Source organism: Plectrocnemia conspersa, unplaced genomic scaffold (genome assembly GCF_051122295.1).
Source record: "Plectrocnemia conspersa isolate PC_06_02 unplaced genomic scaffold, ASM5112229v1 ptg000009l, whole genome shotgun sequence".
Classification (NCBI taxonomy): domain Eukaryota; kingdom Metazoa; phylum Arthropoda; class Insecta; order Trichoptera; family Polycentropodidae; genus Plectrocnemia; species Plectrocnemia conspersa.
This window is the reverse complement of record NW_028277173.1, coordinates 3,367,687-3,394,826: the sequence shown is the minus strand read 5'-3', so window position 1 is coordinate 3,394,826 and position 27,140 is coordinate 3,367,687. Positions and strand designations below refer to the sequence as shown.

The 27,140-nt window shown below is 29.6% G+C and overlaps 2 protein-coding genes across 2 annotated transcripts; one reads left to right on the top strand and one right to left on the bottom strand.

Annotated features, from left to right (window-relative positions):
* The first annotated feature begins 265 nt into the window (after window positions 1-265).
* On the top strand, window positions 266-23,175 carry LOC148231581 (uncharacterized). The gene is made up of 14 exons (XM_088193607.1): window positions 266-299; window positions 407-588; window positions 8,973-9,070; window positions 10,748-10,882; window positions 16,796-16,921; window positions 16,984-17,217; window positions 18,518-18,646; window positions 18,984-19,113; window positions 19,174-19,296; window positions 19,697-19,786; window positions 19,843-19,966; window positions 20,024-20,242; window positions 21,828-21,919; window positions 22,009-23,175. Exons 1-14 carry the CDS (start codon window positions 266-268, stop codon window positions 22,153-22,155), a joined length of 1,863 nt encoding a protein of 620 aa, XP_088049733.1. The 3' UTR covers window positions 22,156-23,175.
* Window positions 23,164-26,648, bottom strand: LOC148231580 (tRNA endonuclease ANKZF1-like). The gene is made up of 10 exons (XM_088191706.1): window positions 26,373-26,648; window positions 26,089-26,298; window positions 25,844-26,016; window positions 25,159-25,304; window positions 24,955-25,090; window positions 24,673-24,895; window positions 23,926-24,610; window positions 23,725-23,866; window positions 23,498-23,650; window positions 23,164-23,433 (listed from the first exon to the last, which is right to left on the bottom strand). Exons 1-10 carry the CDS (start codon window positions 26,533-26,535, stop codon window positions 23,287-23,289), a joined length of 2,178 nt encoding a protein of 725 aa, XP_088047832.1. The 5' UTR covers window positions 26,536-26,648; the 3' UTR covers window positions 23,164-23,286.
* Between the last annotated feature and the right edge of the window lie 492 nt (window positions 26,649-27,140).

The following is a 27,140-nucleotide window of genomic DNA, read 5'->3' as shown; positions in this document are numbered from 1 at the left end:
AATTTTAGTATCCTATAATTTAAATTTAATTTTATATATCATATAATAACAACCATATTTCTTTATGTTATCAAACATCCATTATTAATATTTTAACGAACGTTACATTGGAAATTTTATCATAACTTTTTAATCAAGAAATTAATTAATATTGGTTAGTAAGCTTGAAGTGTGTGTTTTATGTTTGCATTAATATTTCCTGTATATATTTCACATAAATAATCCTGAAATTCTCAATTTTATGTTTGGAAATAAATACGTCAATATGTATTATTCATCCCACATTTCATTGATCATACGTACTTACATTCACTTCCCGAAATAGCCACATCGTATTGAGTTCAAGCATCCGTTTTGTCCTACTCGTATCGATTTCACGTTAAAGCTCATGATAATTTTTATACAGGAGATGTGGAAGATTCGGAGGAAGAATGCTACGAAAAAGGAGGTATGGGAAGCAGACAGGCCCACATGTGGAGGCTTTTGATCCTGCCCTTTATACCTATCCTCGCTTTGATCATCCAGACCACGTTGGCGCTCAGGGACAGCTTGGAATATCGACAAGAGGTGTCAGATGTTGAAGAGCAGGTAACAAACAATTTGATACATCAAACCCAACCAAAAAAACATCATCGAATAAAAATCCGCAAAATATGAATTATAAATCTAGACGTATTTCACTTGAGATACATATTTCAACGCCCACTCAGAGTATATTTCAACAACATACTATTCTATTTGCTAACAGATTTTCTTCCATTTTCCACTTTGAAAGCTCTCAACACAAAAGAATTCAATTGTATGTTTACAACACGCATATTCTTGACAAATAACGTAATATTTCAAAAATTCCTATGGAACATTTTCATATCGCCCGAGTGCATTTATATGTACTTCGGTGTGATTGTTATTCGTTCCATGCAGAATTCATGCATGCGAATAATTTGATAATATATTTGCATATATATAATAAAATTTTATCACTATATTTAATCTAAATACTCGTATATAGATCGCCTAAAGATAATTGAATTTCCTGCAGTACAAAAGTCCATATATACAGAAATAAAATCGTATCTAGATCGATAGTATATATTCAGGTTTTTCCCTGATTATCTTAGATATTTTTATAATTGTAAATCAGCAGATAAAAAATATCAAATACTATTTTTCATCGTAGTAATCTGACTCATCGTGACCCATAAATCTCAATTTGGTAGGCTTTCTATAAAACACGCATTGCAAATCTCTCATGTGGTGAATGTGTTTAAAATTGTTATGAAACTTGCTCCTTAGATAATTGGATTTTGAGAGAAAATTCTGAATATAGATCAAAATCGTGCTTTGAAAGACCGAATAGAATAATGTCAAATATTATTTACTCGTTAACTAAATGTATTAAAAAATATATTGTTTTACAAGGGAGTGAAAGTCAACCAATTGTATTTATCTATGTATTTACTATATAAATGTATATCGGCTATTTTATTGTATCACCTATAACGTAATAAAAGTCTTTTACTTTATCTTTAATATATGGCTTTGAAACGATAAGACAGGACGTTACTCTGGACCTGATTTAATTTAAAAAGGTTCCAAAATTTCTCTGCTCCTCTAAAACTTATTTTTGATCTGATTCTCAATATCATATCCTGATCATTGAAAATACACAAAAGCACTATTAATAAATATGCTGTTAAATTATACATTATGAACTATAAACCAGTGTTTTCAGATCATGCAAAATTATGCTAATTAATTATCCATGGTTAAGTCTGACTAATTTTGTTGAAGCAACATGGTTTTTCTCCCAAGTGTTACACTGTCTTAAATCCCCTATCTTTCACCAAAATAGTGAAAAAAATTCTTAGTGCAATATACTAACTTATGTCACGGATTATTAGTAAAAAATTGCTCAGATTATCTAACCCGATAATTACCGAGATATATAAACTAACGTAGATAATTCATAATCTATGTCAGATGATTATTAAAAAAATATTTTAACACTTCATATGTATCTCAAAGTTTCATACTATTCTCGTTATTTATTTCATGTTTCTTTTATGAAATGATTAGAAATTGTTCAGATACGTTTTGATGGAATCGTGTAAAATATATTACACGCAATTCACCTCCAGCAATTAATCACTAGCAGTTTACCGCCACAGATCGCATTAACAATGTATAACCTACAAATGCTCACTAGATGTATATGATCAAAGCATAAAAAGTTTTTTTTTATTTAAATTTCTGCCTTAACTTCCTTAAGCCACTTTTGATTTATTTAAAAATACACCATAATGTTATAAAACACTAAAAATATTTTTCATGCCCTATGTACTAAATAAAATATTTTTTTACAAATAAAAATATATTTAATTCCACAATTTTTTTTTCTACAAAAAATAAAAATTCTGGAATAAGGAAGTTTAACTATGCTTAGCATATAATTGCAATTCTATAAACTATAAAAGAATAGTACGTAAATAAAATATAGTTGTATGGAAATATGTAATTCAATAGGTAGATTATGTATTTTAATAGTTACATGTATCACAAAAATAGTAAAAAATCCGTTATTTATACAATAAGTAGGTCTTAAATATTACAGTATATACAATAACAATAGGGTAAAAATTTAAATTTCCACGGCAAGCGCAGACCTTTACAAACATGCCTTAAACCCTTTGAGTAGTATCGCCGTACATGTACGGTGGTCTATCTTTCAATGTTTTGAGGTACCTCAGATAGTTTATACAGTGAAATCTCAGTATAAGAAGAAAAAAAAATTATATTGAATGTAAGAAAGATGATATATTTTTTTATTATTTTTAATTACCATATTACTACAGCATCAAAATAATTTCTTACAAAATTAATAGATCGTTTTTTGTCTATTTTTAAGGATACTGTAATGAACACAATAAAATGTATTATAAAAAAGTTTGAGGTTCGGAGAAACACCTTGAATGTCCATCCGGCACACACAAAATCAAGAACGAACTGAATTTAAAGAAATATTGTGTCAAGTTGTAACGTCATTTTTAAAATCGAATCAAAATATTTTGTTATAGAGATGAAAACATTTTGTACAAAAGTTTTTTGGGGACAAATTAAAGATTCGTTATACTGGGAATTTCGTTATTTCGGTATTCGTTACAAAGAGATTTCACTGTATTTATGTATATAAATAAAGAAATTGTATTTGAATTATGTTTTTTTATGTTTGATTTAATGTAAATGATTTTTATAGGATTTAATACGAATAAATTAACATAACAAAAAATATTTTATATTTATTTTATAAAAATTATTAAAAGCCTCAGAATTAATATAAAAAATCCATAAAAACTAAATAATTTATAAAAAAATATGTTAAATAAATTAACCAAATTGAATAAAACAAATTATTAAAACATACTAACACAAAAAGTGGAAAAATAAATCAAAGCAATAAAATAAAAATACGTAGAATTATCTCACTCCCAGGTGTATACTAACAAATTAACAAATAGTATAAATTAGCTTACTATTCAAAGGGTTTAACAAAGCCATTTACTAATTCTTAAGCTAGAGCCATATATTTTCGATACGTGGTAATAACATACCTTATATTGCTAAAATATTGATTATGTATTTTTAGAAAATGTATACTTAGCATATATCATTTTTAGCTGCACTTAATTATAAAAAGAACACCTTATTTTCAATTTATATTTATCAAAATAAATTTATATCAATTATATGTATTTCCTGACGATCATGTATGAGCTATGAATTGTTAATGCGATTATTTGACGCGGCAGTATACTGCTAGTGAGTAATTGCTGGCGGTGAATTGCAATTTTTCGAATATATATATAACATATTATTTAGGACACCCAAACAACAAACATACAAATCGTGTTTTTATTATTTTCGGAAAAAATCTCAACAATTATGTTAGAAATAGTATACCATTATTTTAATAACAAATCAGATTATTCTATCGAGAAATCAAAGAAATAATAAAATATACTGAAAACACGATATTAATACGATTATAGGTGATTTTAATACAAAAGTCGGAAATAAAGAAACTCCAGAATTAGCAATATGCTTCGGACTAGGTGATCGAAATGAAAGAGTTTATGCAAGTAATTTATGATTTGGTCATTTCTAATACATTATTCGAAATGTTAAATTACAAAGTTAATATTAAACTTAAGCAAATTGATTATATATTAATTATATGAGATTTATTTAGATGTAGCTTCTGATCACAATCGTCTTGTTGCCAATATAAAAATGAGGTTTAAAGGAATACAAAAATCAACTCTTCAATAAAAAAAAATACTACTTAAATTTGTAAATGGAAATTTCAGTCAAAATTTTGAAGCAAATTGCAATTGCCAACAAATAAGGAGAGAAGAAGAAATAAATTCGAAATGGAAAAATATAAGAACGACAGTGATTTAAGTGGGATAGAAGTTCCTCGTGCTTAAGAAGCCAGTTACAAAGCAACAATGGATGATAGGATATATTAGAACTAATGAACGATAAAATATAATAATATTTATTGTCTAACAAAAAAAAAACAAAATGATAAAAAAGATTGGATGAATCAATAATTAAAATAATTTAAAAAAAAATGCTACAAAAACACTACGAAAATAATTTACACAAAAAATTAAGAGAAACGTTAGGATCAAAGCAAAAAAATAGCCACTTCTGAAAGACACAAAGGGAAAAAAATACTAAGCTTGATTGAAAAAAAATATTAACTAAATAAATAAAATCATTATTTGAAGACCATAGAGAAGTTTTAACAAATAAAAACCGACTTGAAACGGGACAGCATATATAAAAGGGTAAGGTAGAATATGCAATGAAAAAAGTGAGCGAGGAAAGCTCAAACATCTTCACGAAATTCCTCAATAAAATATTTTTCTCTGGAAAAATACCCCACGACTGGTTGCGATGACCTTTATTCCCTTACCAAAAAACAATTATAATGTGTGCAGCAACTTTTGATTTATCAGCTTAAAATTCCCAGTCTAAAGTTTAAAGTCCAGACAAAAAGCGCTCTTTTGTATGCAGATGCTACTTAAGTGATGTTACGAAATTCGTAAACCGGTTTAGATTTACTTCATCTTATAAACGGCCCAAGTTACATTGGATTGAATGACAAGGGGACGAACCGCCCAGGGCGGCACGTACTTGGGGACGGCATGAAATGACCGTTCGTGTGGTGTGGTTCTTAAACTAAACGCGCTAAAAAATCTATATCCACGAATAGCTAAGAGAAAAGTTGAATATCTAAAAATAATAAACAACAATTTATGAAATGCTAATTTAAGATAAAAATATTTTTGGCAATTGTGTGAAAAACACATACAAATTTAATAGATATCCGTAAACATGACCCCCGAATTTAAAAAAAATATGTTAAGGGAGACTTACATAATTTTCCAGTAGAGAGTGACAATCGAACAATGTTGTTTTTACAAACAAATACACATACGAAATCCCAAAAAAAAACAACAAAATTACGCAGATTAGCACCATTAGCGTTAATTACCGTAACCAAAACTATTCAACATTATCTTTATTATCATCATAAATTATGCTTAACCATCTTATTAAGCTCACCTGAAATACATACTCTTGTAGTGCGACTATCTATCTTAACAAGCTACTCAGAAAATCATGATTATATTAGCACTCGTCGAGATTTATAGTACAAATACTGGCTTAAAATTTAATTGAAAAAAAAACTGTTTATTAGAGAAAATTTAGAGCTGTTATTTGACATTCATTATACAACGTTTTTGAATGTCTAAAGCAAACTGTTGTTATCTTTACACTATATAAATTCTAGAAGTGCTTTACAGTAACATTCCAAAAGAATAAATACATAGATCCTGCGCGTCGACGATAAAGGCTCTGTCGTGGAGCTAAAATGACACGATTACTCTAACGGCTCGTATTCATCACAATGTCAACACACAACTTGATACAACAGAGGCGTGAAGTATAAATAAATTTGAACTGAACATATCACGTGTCCTAGTCATACCTCATATCATGACATATATCCAGTGACGTGCGAATCTGAGTTAAAGTCATAAACCTCGTGGAGCTGACGACATAAAAATAGCGGAAGGGATCATAGTTAATTGTTTTATGAAAAAAGTTCTATCTAATTGTATTTTGCTTTGAAGAGTAATATGATTTAGAAAAAATAATTTAAAAATAAATTAAACATTAATTTTTTTGCAAAAAATAAATTGCATCTGATCACCCAAAAGGTCATATTTTTAAGATGGAGTAATCTGCTAAATATATTTTTTGTTATTTTAGAAATATATAAAGACTAATGATTGTATAAGAAAAAAGAACATATATTTTTATAGCAACAAAAAAAACGTAAAATCAAAAGTATTGAGCACAATTTTATTTTAGCATTTTTAATTGACCATGCACAAAACACAAATTTTAATAAGCAAATCTAAATTTTGTATCATAATCTATTGTATCCAATATTAAAAATATAGTTGAAAACTACCTTTCTATATTTTATTATAGCAGTTATTTTTAAAAACAATTAATTTTCCAGAAAATTATTTCTAATGAAATAACATATTATATTACATAATAATCATGTGGCAAAATTCTTATTGTATAATATGATTAGTACTATACAAAGCTATCACAGATATGTTTCTATGATTAATCCCATTAAATAAACTCAATAGAAACTAGTTAGTTTTATAATTGCAGTCACTTAACTAATTATATGCTGACAGTTTCACTGTATTTTAAATGTTCATACATATAAAATATAACAGTAATATAAAATAAAATACTTTTAAATTCTGAAATAGCGTCGTCCATAAGTTGCTGGACTAATAATCCAAGACCCGCAGGATCAAATTTCGCAACAGGCTCAAATTTATATCTATAAAAATGCGCTATTATAAAAATAGATTTATATATAATACTTAAAAGATTTATTTGTCTCGTTGTTTTTATGTAAAAAAAATACAAAGGAATGTTTTTATGTAAAAATACAGACACAACCATGAAAATAATATTTCTGTTTTATTAAAACAGACACTCAATCATTTAGATTAGAGCAGCGCCTTAGCTCTATTTCAGACTTTTATTCATCCGGACTCACCCGCACTCGACATTGGCGCCCTACACTGACACCTGATAGATATTTATATATTGTTGTAATTTAATTATTAATTTACAAGATTTTTATTTTTTGTGATATAGTTTTGCATGTATTGGATTACACATCATGTGTTACTAATTATTAAAAATAACTTGAAATAATTTTTATATATATTTTTTTATAGCTCAAACCGTTTTTGCTAATCTTAAAATGTGGATTTTTGGAAAATTAATTATTACCATATTGTCATTAAAATTGACATATTTAGCCAGTTTTATCATTATCTTTTTTTAATATAATGTTGGCTACTTTAAACTACTTTTGCTTGTTATTTATATGATTTTTTCTGGTCGTAACGAGAGCTTTTATGTGGTCATCCTTGACGCTATTGTCTTATTTCCTTGTTAATGGATGATAATTTTGGTCACAGTAAATTAACGCGAGGTTTAAGAATAAGACCTTACATAACAATACAAATTACTAAAAAAAAAAAGACTGCTCTAATAACAAGATATTGCTGTAAACGTATATGAATCCAGATTTTTAAAATCTGAAACATAAATAAATATAAGAAGAAACAGTAAAAAAAATTAATTGAACTCAAAAGCAATTTCAAGAATCGCAATATTTTAATACGAGCAGCGCCTTCGATCTATTTCAGACTTTTATTCATCCGGACTCACCCGCACTCGACATTGGCGCCCGACACTGACACCTGATAGATATTTATATATCGTAGTAATTTAATTATTAATTTACAAGATTTTTATTTTTTGTGATATAATTTTGCATGTATTGGATTACACATCATGTGTTACTAATTATTAAAAATAACTTGAAATAAATTTTTATATATTTTTATAGCTCAAACCATTTTTGCTAATCTTAAAATGTGGATTTTTGAAAATTCAATTATTACCATATTGTCATTAAAATTGACATATTTAGCCAGTTTTATCATTTATCTTTTTTTAATAAAATGTTGGCTACTTTAAACTACTTTTGCTAGTTATTTATATGATTTTTTCTGGTCGTAACGAGAGCTTTTGTGTGGTCATCCTTGACGCTATTGTCTTGTTTCCTTCTTAATGGAAGATTATTTTGGTCACAGTAAATTAATGCGAGTTTTAAGAATAAGACCTTACATAACAATACAAATTACTAAAAAAAAAAGACTGCTCTAATAACAAGATATTGCTGTAAGCGTATATGAATCCAGATTTTTAAAATCTGAAACATAAATAAATATAAGAAGAAACAGTAAAAAAAAATGTATTAATTGAACTCAAAAGCAATTTCAAGAATCGCAATATTTTAATACGAAATTTAAGCCGAATTATAGAACGCGTTTTCTCCATTATGAAGAAGGTTTACTCTGAGAAAACAGGAACAGCTTAATGTTCTGTGAAATATTCGTTTATAAAAATATATGAATAAATCAGTAAAGCTTTTATATTGCAATATTTTACTTAGAACTAATTAAGCAATTGAAAATAATAATCTTAATAATCTGTAGATAAATATTTTTGATTTTAAACTCTATATGATACATTGTTTATAAAGTATGAATAAACTACTACATTTCTTTATGAGAAACCCTGTAACAAATAAAACACCCAAATACTAAAGCGGAAATGAAATGTCTCACTAAGGCTTCCCCAAATAGAGGGCTATTAATTAAACCGCATATGACACTAAACTAAAATTTCATATTAAATTTAATCTACTTTACGTCTTATGCAAATTGCCCCACTGATCTATGACTCATAGCTTATTATTTTATCGTGACAAAAAATTGCTTTTGCAGGTTAGCAGAGCGACCGAATTAGGTAAACTGGTCACGCGACTTCAACTGGAGAGGTCTGAGGTGGCTTTTTACATTTTCACCAACGGCAGTAAATTAAGGTAAGCCGAATAACCGACGCTGAACTCTTAATATCCGCTTCAGCTGGATCTCGGTTCAAGATAAACGTTATTTTTAAAGTTCTTCACTCCACTGCTATTGTGTTTACCTCTCGCTAAAATACACAAAGTCCATATAACAAAAATAAAATTGTGATTTTTCCCTATCTTTTTAATGGCTCTTATCCTGCTTTAACTGAAATTTTTAATACATATAAATATATAATATTGTACTATCGTTCGATTGAGAGCCTATAGACTATGGAGCAAATTTCAATTTAGTGCCTGTCAAACGGTTTTCCATTATCGCCATAAAATAACAACACAAAACAAACATATGTAAAATAATACTTTATAATAAATATATAGTATTATAATATAACAGATTTTTCATTGATACATTTCATTTAAGTGCAATCTGAACTTGTATCAAATTACGTAAAGGTATTTCAATGGAAAAGGGATCCTTATCTAGGTATTTTGTGTACCATGCCACTTAACAGTTGATGGTATAATGGACTGATTTTTCTTTAATATAATTACTAAATAATTTTAATTTAGAAGCATATTTTCACTCATTTAATTTTTTACAATACATATGTGTCTCTAAGAGCTACATCTAACTAATAATATACTAATAAAAATATGCTGCACACCTTAAAATAAATGAGCACCATCCCACAATATTTTTTACAGCTCCTCATTACTATCGCCGAAAATATCTTTGAATTTTTCAAGCTCGTTGGAAAGCTGAATGGCTTGTGTAAGAGGAGCGTTTTTAAGCGCTGAGGTCTTGGCCGCGACGTGTAAGAATAAGGAACGCGATTGCTCGCAGATGAAAGTTATCGAGCATTGGCGGTTTGTCGACACCGCCCTTTAGCAACTTTAAAAAGTGCTGTTGATGATAATGCAATAAATTGCATCACAACGCCCCCAAACAAAGGCACCAGGATATAAATACAGATATATTTTTAAAAACAACCTTGAATTCTCTATAACAAAGATTTCAGATAGCGAAGTAATTTCGCAAGTTAAGATTGCATCAAGCGGAGCTATGCCAAATCGACCGAGACGGCTCTTTGTGGCCCAAGAAAAGCTAAACAGTCACCTGAATCGAACTTTTGACGCAGTAATCTGCAGCTTTTGAAAAAAAGATTCTTGGGTATTTATTGTTGGATAGCACGTGTTCAAATAATAAATAAATGGGTTCATATTGCAGAAACGTAAATTGTCTGACGTAGTACACCTGCAAGAGTTACAATATTATATAAGATGAAAATAAAATTATAGTACCGGAAAATAACACATGTCAAGGTAACGGATAAAAGACACAAGGGCAACTCACTACCATTGGAGCTCGCGTGAAATTGCCACAGATGAACCAGATCGAGCCAAAACATGTAGTCTGTAAAATAGCAGCTTATCCACTTCGATTATTAGAGTTTTTCCAGCCAGACCGTAATTTTGAGTCACAAAAAGTTAAATTGAGCTTCGTCACATGCTCAACACTAAATCTTTGCACAGAATTGTACCACCCAAATATAAATTAATAAAATATTTTTTATGGTATAATTAAGAGTGATAAAACATATGCCATTAACTATTTTTTTCTAATTCGTTATTTAAAAATATTCAAGTCACGTGAAATAAAAATAACATATTTACGATATTTTACTACAGGTCCAACTTGACCCAGCGGTTCCAAGTGACGGATTCGGCCCTGGAGCAGTTAGCCGCATGGCCTCTAATTTCATTGCCACCCCAGGGCAACATCCTTCAGGAATCGGACTTCAGAAACCAATTGGCGCTTCTCAGGTTACGTGTCGAATTTTATTTTTATTTTCTAGGTCGCTCCGTTAATCATGTTTGCCATAACGACGTAACAAATCACCCAATTAACCGGCAATAAAGTGCCGTTTACGTTTTAACGTTAATTAGGGGCGGAATCGACCCCCTGCGCTGCCGCTGCGCCTTAATGAGTAAAGAAACGAAATAAAAAAGAAGACAAACAAGCCGTATGCAAATCTGTCCAATGCCTAAAGATCGATATGCCGATTACAGACCTTAGGAACGAAGGGCTTCTTTTTCGTTGATTCGTGGTCTATTCATTTTATTTATAATCCACCTCTCAAAACACTCAATAAAATATTATCTGTACGTTTTAAACATACAACTCTCAAATTCTTAAAGCTTGTCATCACAACAAAATTTTATAAAAGTAAATGCATTTACTTATGAAAAAATAGCTGTATTAGACTTTAAATATATATTATTTTATAAAAAATATATGTAACATCATGAGTAGCATATTAAATTTGTATAACCCACATAGCTCATTTTGACACTTCGATAATAAGATACATATCTATTTTGGGAAGCAAATTTGAAAAAATACTACGTATATATCCCAAGTACTTTTCGCTATCTTATTAATAAGCGGATCGAAAAAAAATACGTAAAAATATAAATATAGGTAATAATTATTGACCCAAAAAACTCACACACAGAAGACCGCAAGAATAAAGTAGCTTCCTGTATAGCAGTGTATAAAAAATTATTTTAATTTTTAATATAAAGTAACTTTTACTGCTTTGCTTTTTTTATTAAAAATATAATTTTTAATTTTTGATATTTTTAATAAAGTTAATTAAAAATGTTTGAGGGTCGGTGAAACACCTTGAATATTGCTAATGAACACATCTGGCATACGCCAAATCAAGGACAAACTTAATTCGTAACGTCATTCTTAAATTCGGATCGAAATATTTCATTATACTGAGATCAGTCTTCGTTACAATGAAAACATTTTGTATGAAAGTTTTTCGAGGACAAGTTGAAGATTCGTTATACTGGGAATTTCGTTATTTCGGTATTCGTTATAAATATATTTCACTGTATTACATTTAACATCCTAATTAAAACTTAAATTAAATTTAAGTATTGCATTAATATATATAGCTTTCATCTTTTTTTATAATCAATAAACTAATAGAAACTATTTCCATTCTGTGATATCACTCAAGTGCTCCTCTACATATTTATTGTTAAGAATGTTCCTAACATAATTTGAAACCATAAAACTTTTAGTTGTAGTAGGTGATCATTTTTTACGAACCATATTTGAGTTATTTAATGGTTGATTATGCTTTTATGCTGTCTAATGTATTTGGAACAGTCTTTTCTACGCCACAACTTAATAATTTGGCTTTTATTTAAATGGCATTGATGATAGGATGCATCATTGTCGTACACTTACGATTCGATCTGCCTATAAGCAACTAATAGAAACACTTTTTATGATGTTTAAAGAAGTCTAATAGAAGATAGGTTTATATTGCTAGCTCAACAACAAGTTTACATTAATTAAGAGGGCGAAACTGACGACCCCGCTGCGCCTTAATGAGTGAAAAACGAAATTAAAAAATAAGGCAAACACGCTTTAAGCTAATTTGTCTGATGCTGTGGGATCAATATGCCAGAGGATTTTCTAAGACCTCACGTTTTTCACTTGGAAGGGAATTGGCGCAGTAATTCTCCCGATGGCTTTTCAATTAAAGGGTGTATTTGTTCTTGAGGAATTACGAGATAGGGAGCAAACAATGAAACGTGACTCAGTTTCTTGATCGCTCCTTATATGCACTAGTGTCAGATTGAAAAATTACTAGACTAGCGAGTAATCACTGAAACTGTTTTGATAAGATTTTTAAGAAATTAACTGAAAAATATATAATAAAAAGTTTTATTATAAGTTAAAATATATTTTATAGAGAAGTCAGTTTTTTATTTTATGTACTGTTTTAAGATGTACTGATATCATTAACATGATTATATATTATACATTAATTATGAATCTTTAGGTGCTTATACATAGAATGAACTAGAATTCTAGAAACGAGTATTTTTTAGTATATTCATAAAAATAGTTTTTCTACGAAAAAAAGTAATAAATTATTAAAATAAACTACTTATACATTACTAAAGACTATCCCTGAAAGTTTTGCGCATACTCACTTTAAATGTTCATCATTATGAATGAGAATAAAGAAGCTGCACGAAAAATTTGAAATTTTGAAGGTGCTGAACCATAGAATTTTGAGTTTAAAATTAAGCTCAAAAAAATTACTTTTTATATATTTCATCTAAATTTATGTAATTTTATTTGGTGTTATATACTCTTTTTATATTTTTTTATTTTTAATATTTCATTTTTAATAACGATTTTAACAGTATATAACTAATAAAATATATAATTTTTCCCCCAAATAATCGTACGGCGAATCACACAAACAATTAAATTTAAAGCCGCGGCGAGATAAAGGATGACTCATCAATGGACATTTTTAATACAAATCTATGAAATCTCAAAGTAAAGACAGCCCAACGTGATAACCAAAAAATATTTAAGTCAAGAAAAGACTAGAAAGTCCACCTATCTTATTTTTTAACACACATATATGCTAGTTTCTATAAGCTGAAGTAGCTCATTTTTGAACATTTTTTATACCTACTTAATACTACTTAGCTAAGTTTAAATTATTCATTACGATTGTAGATTATGAAATTGTAATTATATAATAATCAGTAATTTTATTTTCCCATACACGATTAAAATTAACAAAAAAACAAAAGTTTATTCTAACTGAATATATTGATCATATGTATTTCATTATTTATTTTTAGGGACGGAATAGCGTAGTCTGTAACGTCTCAGACTAGTAGCTCTGAAGTTGCGGGTTCGAGCCCCGACAGCGGCACTCGAATTTTTATTCATAAAAAATGCGCTAAAACTAATGTCATTTACATAGATTATCTGTATATCTTTATTCCATTGATTTGCCTCTTACAAATTATATATCAATTGATAGCACTTAATAAATTTTATTAAATAAAAACCATAGCATTAACTTAATAATATCATCACTTACCACTATATTATTAACACGTAATATTTTTACGAGAAAAGCGTATGTGAAAATCGTTAAGTCGAATTATTCACGAGACGTTTACATGGACTTTATAGGGGTTTGTATACGATTCCAGCAAATGGAGCGTTAACAAAACTATATGTATGCACGTTCGCAATATAATCCAATTGCTTTTTCCCAAAGTGGGTCAAAGATTTCCGCGGAAATTAAACTGACATGACTAATTCATAGATATTGAATAGAAATTTAGGCTCAATAGTTAGAAAAATATCATCATTTATAAATATAAAGATTTAGAACGAAGTATACAGATAAGTTTTCGCTGATCTAACTTTACATAAGATGATAATGGAGCTTTGTAATAAATTTCGTATAAGATTCTAACTTTATCAAAGCTTAAAATCTTCAGAAAACAACCGTAAATTTAACTTGGTCAAGAGTGCTATTAAGTTTTACGAATTGCTTATTGTATTTATAGTCTAATAAGTTTTATTTTTACTAAATACATATATACTTTTCCATCCAATGGTCTTCAAAATAATTTAATTGCTCCATTACGTAATTTTTGAGTCACATAACATATTGGGAATGAATAATCGCGATTGTATGTGTACATCGGATTACCATTGAATGGAATTCCGAGCTGATACACATCAAGGTGTGTTACATTAATTAAACATTTACCATGAAATGCTATTAGATTAGCAAGAAAATTCGTTCGGATTAACCCTTCTGGCTGGACGCTTAAATTGGTGCGCTCAGTTTTGATTGGGGCTTTTAGTTTTGATCCGATACCAAAAAAGTTAAATTGAATTCTATGAAATTACCTTTGTAGAGTTGTGTACACTCAATGTTGTGTATTCATATATAACCTAATAAACTACACAGTCTATTAAAGCAAATTCGTTGCTTTTTATATATTTATTTTGTAAATATATGTGAAGGGTTAAGATTTATAGTAATACGTTCTACTTATTAAATAACTTACAATTAGGTTTTAAATCATTCTAATAGAAAACAATTCTAAAAGTCAGTTGTTCTAAATTCGAATTTAATAATATGAAATAGTATTCAAGATCAAGCAGCACAAGTACATGTTCTAAGACCATAAATGACTCAAAAAAATCTTGAGCTCAATAATTGTGCAAAGACAAAGCATTTAGCTCTTAAAAATGAATTAATATAATCACAATATTTCGATCATCCGGGGTACGAAGTTATATTTCGCCGGCCGACTATCCGACCTAATGGATTAATTTAACTCCGTTTCTCTACCATCTACAAAAATATTTTAAAAATACCTAATAAATTAAAGTATTTCAGATGGAATAAAAGCACTTAAAAATTATATTTTTTTTTAAAGCTACTTTATTTCATAATGAATTTTTGTCTAAGTGCCCCTTTAAAAATGCATCTATTGATGTATTTTAACGGTCGATACAATAGATAGAATAAGAAAAAATATTTATTAAACGACAATGCTTCTTATTTTGACGCGCATTTCGCCGAATACAATACATGGTGACGAACAGTTATTTTTTAATTTTATATATAGGCCATAAACATAAACGAAAGAACATAGAAAATGCCCCTTTCCGGTCAGAATTGCGTGACTCACTACCTACACTATTTCGTCAATTAAATGACAGTAGTGGATACATATTAATAACTATTATTTTAATTTGTTTTAATAAACAGTATTTTTAAAACAAACAAAAAAACTTTATTTCCCACCATATTTTTTTAAAACATATTTGCTTATGAACTTTACTTAAAATTGAATTATTAAATATTACTGAATCCTAATAATGAAATAATGTTTTTTTACAATAAAATGTTTCTTAACACATTGCGGTCCGTTCACGCGTTTTCGCGTGATAGCGAAACACTGCTGTCATTCCGTTCACAAGAAATGTAAATACATACATACATTTATAATTATTTTGGTAGCTAAAAAAATGTCACTTAATGTCACAACATATATACATTTAAAATTCAACTCGAAAATAGCGAACCATTATCTGTTAATAAAATATTATTTTATTTAAATATTTATAGTTCAAATTTGTATGAGTAGACTTAAATAAGTTAAGGAGAGATAATTCTTTTACAAATAAATATAATTAGGATATTCTAAAATACATATTAAATGACACCTCACTCACATCTGTCCTTTTTAAAAAAAATTGTCGCATTTTGAACAAACAAATTTAACACGCATATTCCGTGAACTTTACAGGTAAAAATATGTCTGAATAGAGATAAAAAAATAGTAGAAAGAATTTTGTGTTTGCAATACATGCTTTTGTTTTCACTTCCCCAGCCATCCCTATCATAAAAAAAGAGGCTGGCAGGCTACTGAGGCGCAGTCATTTCTCTTTCACACTACTGGGAGCTGCTAAGTACCGAAAACTTAAAGAAGTTATTTTACAAGTACACTGGTCGACGCGACTCGAGGGAATCGTGTAGCAGCATATTTTATAGAAATGGATAATATGTACATTCCTTCGTGTACAAGTATCTTAAAACCCTATTTTGGAGCTTTTCTATTAAAAATTAATCAGATTTAATAATTAGAACAAAAACGCAAGCTCAAGAATACTGCGCACTAAGTGATTATATAAGGCACACAGTGCCCTCAAGCTTATTAATTTATACGCGTATCACAAAACAAATCGCATATATTTTTTATACACGAATTAAATGTATAGTCCATTTAAAAAAAACACTAATTCAGTTTCCACTTCTGTGTTATCCATTTCATAATCAAGCATACTCATTATATAACTTATTTTAATACCAGAGAAAAAATCAGCTCGGAGGAAAGTACAATGTCAGAGGTGATGCACTGGTATACAGCAATTAACGAAGCCCTGCTAACTCACCTCACCAATCATATAAAAGATACAGATAGCAGCACTTTATGGAGGTATTAAATTATTAATATCTAAGATAGCATGTCTATTCACGTTTTGCTTTAATTCTTGATAGATACCTGGTAGGGTTCAAGAACTTGCTCAAGACCATCGAGAGCACTGGAGTGGCTTCAATGCTGGGTATCAGTTATTTTGGAAGAGGAACATTGTCGCCAAAATCTCATCAGATGTACATGACCCATCACGTATTGGGTGAAGAATTGCTGGACAATGCCATTAACTATGTACCGTCGCTGAAAACATCACCATACATGCCAAATTTTACGGAATTCGAAAAATTGAGAGAGAGGTATTGAGAAGAATAAATAAATTTAATGATTTGATTTATGTTCACGTACAGAATGTATATTTATATTATTGTATATATTAAGTCCTCTTTCGAATAATTTAGTCGTGTCCAAGGTGATTTGAACTCTAGATTACGGACTGGGCCAGGATTGACGTAAAGAGAGAAGCGGCTGCTTCTTAGATATTCTCCGTCTGTCAATATTCGACGTTTCTGCTTGATTTTGAGTTTGTAAAACTTCAGTTAAAGTTCTTGATTATGTTGTTGGGCTGGTGCCTTGAGTGGAAGCTATAATTTGAGCCCTGTGTATCCGTATTTATGCACATAGCCAAACTCGCCTAATTTTTTTTAGTGCTAATAAATATCACATAATTTAATTTTCAAAGTCCTCGATGCCAGCAGAATACTCCTACCATCTTGACTTTTCATATAATATATAATAGCAGTTGAAAAGAATTCAAATGTATAGTATGATGCATCCGTCTATTGTCACGTACGGTCTGCTTCAAGAGCTAATAATGTACTTTAAAACCTCATCATCTAAGTGCATCAATTTCATAAAGCTTTTATGCTTACATTGATTTTGATTTTCTGATATTATGTGATCTAATAGATAAACCAGAAAAGGTACTATTAGAGACATATTTTAAAATATACTTTTAAATTATTGTTAATAATTGTAAATAAAATGTATATATTAACACACAGTGGAAGTACATATTTTAATTCAAACTACACAAATTAGACAGTATGTTTATATATTACATATTGAGTTAATGTCAAAGTTCTCAAAAGGCACTTTTGTAAAGTACCGCTTAAAAATATATAAGAAATGACTTTCGTCAGAATAATTTGACTTAATGTCATGTATAATTGGTGCAAAATAGAATAATTATTCTTAATATACCTTTCTTTATTTTTTAATTAAAAAATCTCAAAGGAATAAGTAGAAAAGAAAAGCGATAACTTTAAAACCATTAACGAACTTACGCAATTACATTTATTTTTATTTTACCGAATGTTTTTAATAGCTATCATAAAATTAATGTCATACTATGAATCATAAAAACTTTTGTATAATGACACAATTGATTAATCTATGTGTATGTACAATAACTATATTATTTTATATTAACTTAGGATGACTCATTATATAAAATAGTAATTATTCTTTTTGTAGTTCATTAAATTATTTCAGAAAATAAAAATATGTACAGTATGTTCAATAGCCTGTCTCTAAAATATGCATTTTGTTGCTTTGATTTTTATGCTTCAACTTATTAATTAGTTTTCAATCTCAAAGGAGCGCACAAATATTGAACAACACGGTAAGAAAAGGAGACGTGGAAGAGGCCATCGCATACTATGACGCCACCGCAACATATATCGACGAACTTCGAGATTTGCAAAGAGAGCTAAGAGGATTTATTCGGTAAATATGTTTTTTTTTTATTGTATAATACATACAAGGGATTCTGTGTCGAGACTTTTCAAGTCTCAGTCCACAAATTTTCAGCTTTTTTGAAAGATTTTAGGTAATATATAGATCTACTATTAATATTTTATACTCATGCATATATTCTTATTGTTTATTTATTAAATTAAAATTAAAGAAATCACATATTGTAAGTTTATTAGTAGATTTTAATCTAATGGTTTTTGGACTTTTTTAACTCAATGTTAGAACTGACGTCTATAAATAATATTTAGACAGACGTATATTGCCATATTTTAAATATCAAATACTTCAAATATTAATTTATATTTAGAGAAGGAGTAGAAAACTCTCTGAGTGAAGCTCGTCAATCGGAAATACTCGGAATGGCCATACTAGTAGTAGTTTTAGTCGTGTCTCCAGTCATAATAATTCTGGTCAGAAATGCTGTCAACACAATTCAAGTAAGTCTATTTATTATATTAATGATTTTTAATAATTCATTAAATCATTTAATGCTTCAGATGTATTCTGTGCACCTTTGTGAAAAAGCCGAAGAACTCAGAGGTGAAAAGCAACTATCCGATTCTCTTCTATGTCAAATGTTACCACCCAGTGTTGCTATGAGACTCAAAAGAGATGAACAGGTTTGTAACATACATAACTAGATATTTATTCATGACATAATATATTATATAAATATATATTTAATTTATTTATTTAGCTAATATAGCTAAGGATTATAATACAAATTCACACCTCCGTAAAATATTCCTCTGGCCGTACTCGTTTTCTTATACCTAACTATTCTTAAATTGTCTCTATCCCTAGTATAAAACTTAGTACACCCAACCATTCCAATCTTTCAACCATACTTCTACAATTGTTAAATTTATTCTTATTTAAAACTACTCTCAATTTTTGCAACATTCAATTTATAATATTGTTGAACAATAATTGAATTGGCAATATAATACTATTGTAGATAATATGTAACATATTTCTCATCCTAGATATTTTTTTGAATATCTAATTACAATGTTATAGGTTCCTGCCGAATATTTTTCATCCGTCAGCATATACTTCAGTGATATTGAAGGTTTCACTGAAATAGCAGCAAGGACAACACCGTTACAAGTAAATATTGCATTATAAAAACAATATGCATCAGAACTAATTCAATCAATTTTCAGGTTGTCTCATTCTTGAACTCTATTTATCGTCTATTTGACTCTAGAATTGAATGCTACGACGTGTATAAAGTTGAAACTATAGGGGACTCTTACATGGTGGCTTCTGGACTGCCAGTGAGAAACGGTATGCTCTATAATATATGGATCCTAGAATGTTTCATTTAAAAACTTTTTTACATAGGTGATAAGCACGTTTCTGAGATAGCATCAATGGCTTTGGAACTAATAGAAGCTGGCTCTCAATGTAGAGCTCCTCATCGTCCTGATAGACCAATAAGGATGAGGTGCGGATTACACACTGGTCCATGCGTTGCTGGCGTAGTTGGATCCAAGATGCCTCGTTATTGCTTATTCGGCGATACAGTGAACACTGCTAGCAGGATGGAATCAACAGGACAGCGTATGAGATATTTCATTATAACTTTAACTCAACGAACGTCACAGTGGCAAAATTGTATCCACTGTTTGTATAAAAACTTAATATATATACCAGACGCGCACGGTGAGATACAATCCCTTTTGCTCGCTCACGTGTTAAGTGACGAGAGTGAGTGAGAAGAAGTGGGAAGAAATTTGAACACTATGGCGTTAAAAGACTAACGGGGAGATCATCAAATTATCTGAAGTAAATTTTCTTTTCATGAAAAATATTACGTATTCATTATACAAATTATAAATAATTATGATTTGCATACGCAGACTTATCACTGATGATTAGGGATAACAGTCATTTACAAAACTATTTCTCAAAGAGCAATCATTTTGTTTTTATAGCATAAGGGTAACAGGACCTCACAAATCATATCACGTACCATTAGATTGACCGCTTTAGAAACGGACGTTTGTTGATGTGGTTTTAAATAAGATGCAATTTAAGCGTTTTAATTTAAATAAATAATATGATATTACTTATTAAGAATACCATACTATTAAATTTTGATAATTTTGCTCCCCCCCCCCTTGCCCATGAAAAGCCTAATTATAAACCAGAAATTCTCAGGTTACTATTCAAAGAAAATATAAAAAATAACAGTCTCGACTCTATCCGGAAAATATTTTTTAAAATATGTCATTTCAGTTTAATCATATCGGAATACATTTTCACTAGTAAATATATATTTTTACCAGTGAAAATATAATATTGCAGGTGTTGTATTTCAACTTTTCATACGTAATAGTGGTTCCATGAAAAAACAAAACATATAGAATCAGAACTGTGACAAAACATTATTTGATAGGTAAATAATTCCATAAATGACCAGTTAAAAATAAAGAAATTGATCGATTATTAAAATAAAAATAATTTTCCGTTAACGCGGGGGGTCAAATTTATTCTAAAATGTGTTCATACATTTTATTTATACACAATTTTAAATTACATGTTTTAAGTAGGTTCGTTGTAGAGAGTTTTTCATGGGGTGCTTATGTTATGGCCAACGCCAACCTCACAATAATAATTGTGCGTCTACTACTACACTACTCGTATCAAGCTGCGAAATTTTTAATATCCTTCCATATGAACATAATTACTCAATTCTAATCCAATTATATCAATCTAAAATATTCAGTTCAACTAAAAATTGTTGTAAAACAAACGCGTTTATATTTAATTACAGTTGCTATAAATTATTTTTAATTCACTACAATTTAAATATGGCCATGAAAGTTTGTGTAATAATGAAAATTATAGTATACATACTGTTCTGCTGTAAGTAGTATTGAAGTTGACCCCAAAATTCAACCCTTGTAGATTCAAAGCGACTGCTTGGCTGGACTAGATCAGACGGTCAAAGTGATAGTAGCTGCTTTTCTAAACGTTATATAATGTATTTAATACTAAATTAATTCTTAAGCATTCATTTGATTGATTATTTAAATAATTGATCAGTCGCTGTGTTGCCGCTGCGCCTCGTGATGTATTATATAACACACATGCACATTCTTCTGTTATTTAAAATATATTAAAATATTTTTTTACATTACAGCTCTCCGAATACATATAAGTGAAGATATGAAGCTAGCTTTGGATAAAGCCGGAGGATTCAGAACAGAGAGACGCGGTGTAGTCCACGTCAAAGTAATACATTATGATATGCATATATATGTATATTGTGAAAGAGTTACAAGATTACTTATTTATAATATACTAAATAACGATATTTTTAGGGCAAAGGTACAATGACAACCTTTTGGTTGATGCAAAAAGAAGGTTGCACAAGCAGAGCGTCTCCGTCTGGATGGATAGATAATGAACAGCCGCCCGATTACATCGGCAAGCTAACCAGAAAATCTCCAAAGCCAAAGATCTTATAAACACAGTAAGCCATCATTAATCCAGAATAATAAATCTAGATATTAGAGCAAAAATAATAATTATAGAGGATTTTCGCTATAAAATAACAATATTTTTTAATGAAATGACTCAAATAAACGTTGAAATTATTTTAAATATAACTAACTACCTGGATTAGTGAGAGTTTACTGTATTACCTTCATTACAATACAGACTTATTTTTAAGTATTTTATTATAATTAAAGTGTATGCCCTAAATGTGAAATGAATCATGCTTTGTTATAAAGTTGTGAGTGCCAAATGATATGTTATATATTATTTTAGTTAATATGTTTAAGCAAAACAAAGTAAACGTTTTTATCTTGCAAATTTTTGGACTTCTTGAACCATATTTAAACGAATATCTTTAGTATTTTGTTCATCGCCTGTGATGCATCTAAATGTTTTCGATTATAATCTTGAGTTTATTTTTGTATTAGAATTTTTTACTCTTGCCTAAGTTTCAATTCCATATGTATAGTTTAGCATAGTTTGTTTTCTAATGACAGTTGAAATTCTCAGCTAGTTAGCCAATAATTGTTTTTTGTAAGTCTCAGATCGTTGTTATTTAACTATATGAATTCCTAATATCTATTTTTATTTATAGTTTTCGAAAGTTTGTCATGGTCATTGTATACGTCTGGTTCTAAGCTGTTTTAATACAACTAAATTTCTCGAGGGTTTGTTTGAAAAGCACCGTTTTGATCAATTGACGCTTTCTACTGTGAAATAACGAAGGATTCCCTACAATATATAATAATGTGAAAAATGCCATGATGGATGGATTAATTTATATTTTTAATTTTACTTTGGTTGGCACATCATTGTTTAAGAAAAGCATGATTGAAATGTGTGTCGTTAAATGGATGTCTATAATTATAAATGTACTTATAAGTTATTTTTAACAAGTATTTAGTGTGTCTCCTGAAATAAACGTATTGTAATTTTTATATTTTTTGACAATAGATAGGAAATGTAATTAAAAGCTATTTAACCTAAAATGTTTATTTCATTCAAGCCGATTATTACAAAATTGTATAAACACATCCATTAATAATTTATCTCATTGGTCAAATTCTAATATATTATGATTTAAATAATATCATGCATAATTATTGAGTGGAAAGTTTTAAAGGCCGAGCGTTCCGGTGATTTTGTAAACACTTAATTTGGCAAAACTTGTATTGTTCATAAGAAAATGGAGCTGATTTTATAGCTCCGCCACATACAAAGCAACGACTCTCATTAGTAACCAGAACCTAAAATTAAAATATATTGATAAAAAACATAAATAATAATCTCATATCGATAATAATACAATACCTTTTGCTTATCGTTTAACTCCAAGAATTTACCGACTTTGACTTTCTCTTGCAGCTTTTCCTTATCTTTCTGTCTCTTTGCCTTTTTCAAAGCTGCTTTTTTCTCTTTTTCCTGTTCAATCATCTCCGGAGTTAACGGTCCAGGAATGTTTGTCTTTAAAAAAAATTAAAAAACATTTAAATATGTAGCAATGTAGCAATGAAAAAATTATTATATGAATTGCATACTTTTGAATATTGATATTTATCCGGATAGAGTCCTTGAAATAATCTGAAAGCGATCCTAGTATCTTGATGATTTGTGGCACAGTACGGAGTCTGCAATTGTAAGTTTTTACAACACGGATCCCCTCCGAGTTCCAATAAGTAACTATATAAAAAAAATCAATAAAACATTTTCTTTGATACACAAATAAATCAATTACTTACTGAACAATTTCAGGCGATTCAGCAATAGCTGCTTTATGCAAAGCTGTATTTCCATCAACCGGATCGGCAACATTCAATGACTCTTGAATTGTGATAGCATTATTATCCCACAACTCGATAATTTTCTTTAATTCTTCAATAGAAGATAACGAACTCCACAACTTTTGGCAAACGGCAGGAACTTTAATAACGCCCTTTTTATTATTCCCAGATTTATTCGCTTTGCCTTTCTCTTCAAGTTTTATACTCGTTGCCGGATTCTCCTTATTTTTATTATCAGTATTCTTGCTCTTCTTTTTCTTCTTTTTAACAGAACAATCAAACTCTTGCAGAGTCTCCTTCAAGTTCAACTCCTCCATTTTGCTCTCAAGAATAGGTTCTTTATCAGATTCGATCTCATTCTCTGCAATAGATTTATCATTTGATTTGATGGATGGGTCGTATTCGGCTAGTTTTTTAGTCCAACCCGGAGGTGCCATTGATTGCACATAACAAGGACCTTCGTCTTCGCTCGACTTAATAACGATAGGATTAGGCCTCGGATTCTTCTCTCTCGACTTGGCACGGTTAATGGTTTTACACGGACTAATCTTTTGAGCTTTTCTACCTGCGTTTCTTTCACCTGTTGCACTATTAACATTTATGTTTGTTGTTGCGAAAGCTTTTTGGAACACTTCTACACTCTCTGAAATAAATTAAGAAGAAATTAATCATCATGCCAAAGTTTATAAAGCGATGTTGAATTACCGTAAATTTCTACACTAGCCAAGACTGCGTGAGCTCTTCGCACTTCTTTAAAAGTAGGTCGTCTGGTCGGAAATGGTAAGGTACGTAATCTAGGGTCTTGGCGATACAGCGGCGATCCGGTGCCGAAAATACAGGCTTTATTCAAAGGTCCTACTGCTCGAAACATCAACAAAGAACAAGCCGCAAGTTCGTCCTTCCATCCAGTAAGTATTTCTTTTACATGCTGAATTAAAATAGATTTTAATATTTCATAATTTGGAAACGTTAAAAAGCAAAAAATACCTGAGCAAATTGTTCTTGATTGTATCGCCTCAAAGAAGCGCCTGCTGATCTAGGAGCATTATTTCCTTTCGAATCTCTGTTTGCTTGAGCTTTACCCTGTCCGCGACGAGTGACATATGAATGAAGAGCCTTATGCCTTTTAATATGATTGTTACACATAAATAATGATTACGTTGATATAAATTTATAAATAATGAAACTAACTTGATTGCGGTGTCACTGTCTCCTCGAAATATGGCAGCAGCGAAGTGTCCTCCAGCGCACATGATAACGGCCCACCCTTTATCATGATCCAAAGCCTTACAAGCTTCGACCCATTTTGTTCCTTGTCCGTCGCCGCGAATCCATTCCTTGAAATAAACAACACAATAAAATACCCATTTTCTACTATAGCAGATAGTTATCAAAACATCTCAAACTTTTAAAATAGTAAAAAAATATTCAATAAATGTAAAAAAAATGTCTCAAAACAAAGTATTAGTCGCCGCCACGATTTTATTGCTTTTGTCGTGAATTTTTGCCTTCTGAGAAGTTATAGGCGCTAATATGCTACTCTAAAAAGTCTATTAAGCTCAATTTGAGTTGCGAAACGTCCATTTGCTGTTCAAACCCAAACCAAACCTAATGAAAATTCTAAAAATAATTATAGTTTTAGAACTTTTATTAGGTCAAGTTCAAAATACAACTAAGCCAACTCATCTCTTAGTGGAAAATAGGCGGAATGTTTTAAAAATATGATAGCTATCCTTACCAATATTACTATGGACTTCTAATATAAATTTATAAATTCTTTTGTATGTAGTGATTTTACAGTCCATACATTGACTAGTTAATGTATGCATTTTCGAAATTCACACTTTGTAACATATACATATTATTTTAAATATACCTTTTTATGGTGCAGTAGACATCTATACACCGAAAACACTTGACCGTCACTATTCGAAAAATAAGCTCGACAATGTCTCGTCGCTGCTATGAAAAGTTGAGAAACTTCTCTTTCACTCTTCCCTTGAATATTATCAGAATCAGATTCGCTATCAGACGAACTAGACGCATCCTCTAAAAAAATAACATTGCACAATGTTATGAAATAAAAATAAATTCACAAAACAAATAAATGTGCAAGCTTACCTGTTCTTGAAGTAAACTCTAAAAGAGTCAAAGGAGTTCTGCCCAACAGTCGTCTTCTTAAATTATTAGTATGCCAATGATGTTTGTAATGCGCTATCTGCTGAGCTCGAGATTCAAACGGACCTGCCTTACAGCTCATGCACCCACTGCTATTTTTGGAATCGTCTTCGGTGATTGATTCCGCGTGACGTACGACGCTAGCTTCATCGACTGCAAAGATAAATATTGCATCATATTATTCAATACATTGATATTATTACATAAATATTTGAAAATCTACCAACCCATAGGTGGCACATCGGATATCATGCACGCCGATACTTGAATACCCTTGGTCAGTTTCCGAAAAACTTCGGCTTCGTATACCTTACACGTTGTACTATACAAAGTTGCATTTATATTTGAAGCGGAAGATTCGCTGTTGACAACGGAGGTAGACGACTCCATAATTTTGCTTAATATTATACAAAAACGTACTATTTAATTCGATTATTGCTCAACTATTTTAGGTTCAACAAAAATAGACAGCGACCGACCCTGAATGTCAGAGCCTAACTGTCAACGGAACACTTTTGATTTGGCCTTAATAGCGAAAAAAACGACCTTAATTAAATATAATATACTTTTACTTATGTTACAATATATTAATATTACAAAATATATTATCGTAAATATAATATACATTATTTTTGCCCTAATTATCTTAAATTAAAAATACTACTGGTCTATTTAAAAAATAAAATTATTTTTTCTCACCGTTAAATGTATTATTAAATTAATTTTTTATATCGTCATACAACCATTACAAATGCGAAAAATATAAAAAAGATCATAATTTGTATGTTATTGTATTTCATGAATAATAATTTAATTTATCCAAATTCACAATATCCTGAATTTATTTTATAAAGTATTAGTTTTTTATAAAAATTCCTTATATTTTTTAGAAAATTCGTTATATTACACTTTGTCCTTACCTCTTATTTCTTTGATAAAATATCTGCTTGTAAAACATATATAAAAAAATATGAACACTTATTATAAACTATTTT

What these genes read in the sequence shown, in the direction of transcription:
- LOC148231580 (XM_088191706.1), bottom strand. Translation starts at nt 26,535, where the DNA reads ATGGAGTCGTCTACCTCCGTTGTCAACAGCGAATCTTCCGCTTCAAAT. An exon ending in ATCCGATGTGCCACCTATGG is followed by an intron (nt 26,299 to 26,372) that starts GTTGGTAGATTT and finishes TTATCTTTGCAG; the next exon opens with TCGATGAAGCTAGCGTCGTA. An exon ending in ATCAAGAACAATTTGCTCAG is followed by an intron (nt 24,896 to 24,954) that starts GTATTTTTTGCT and finishes ATTTTAATTCAG; the next exon opens with CATGTAAAAGAAATACTTAC.
- LOC148231581 (XM_088193607.1), top strand. Translation starts at nt 266, where the DNA reads ATGTATTATTCATCCCACATTTCATTGATCATAC. An exon ending in GAGCTAAGAGGATTTATTCG is followed by an intron (nt 18,647 to 18,983) that starts GTAAATATGTTT and finishes ATTTATATTTAG; the next exon opens with AGAAGGAGTAGAAAACTCTC. An exon ending in GATGGAATCAACAGGACAGC is followed by an intron (nt 20,243 to 21,827) that starts GTATGAGATATT and finishes TTTACATTACAG; the next exon opens with CTCTCCGAATACATATAAGT.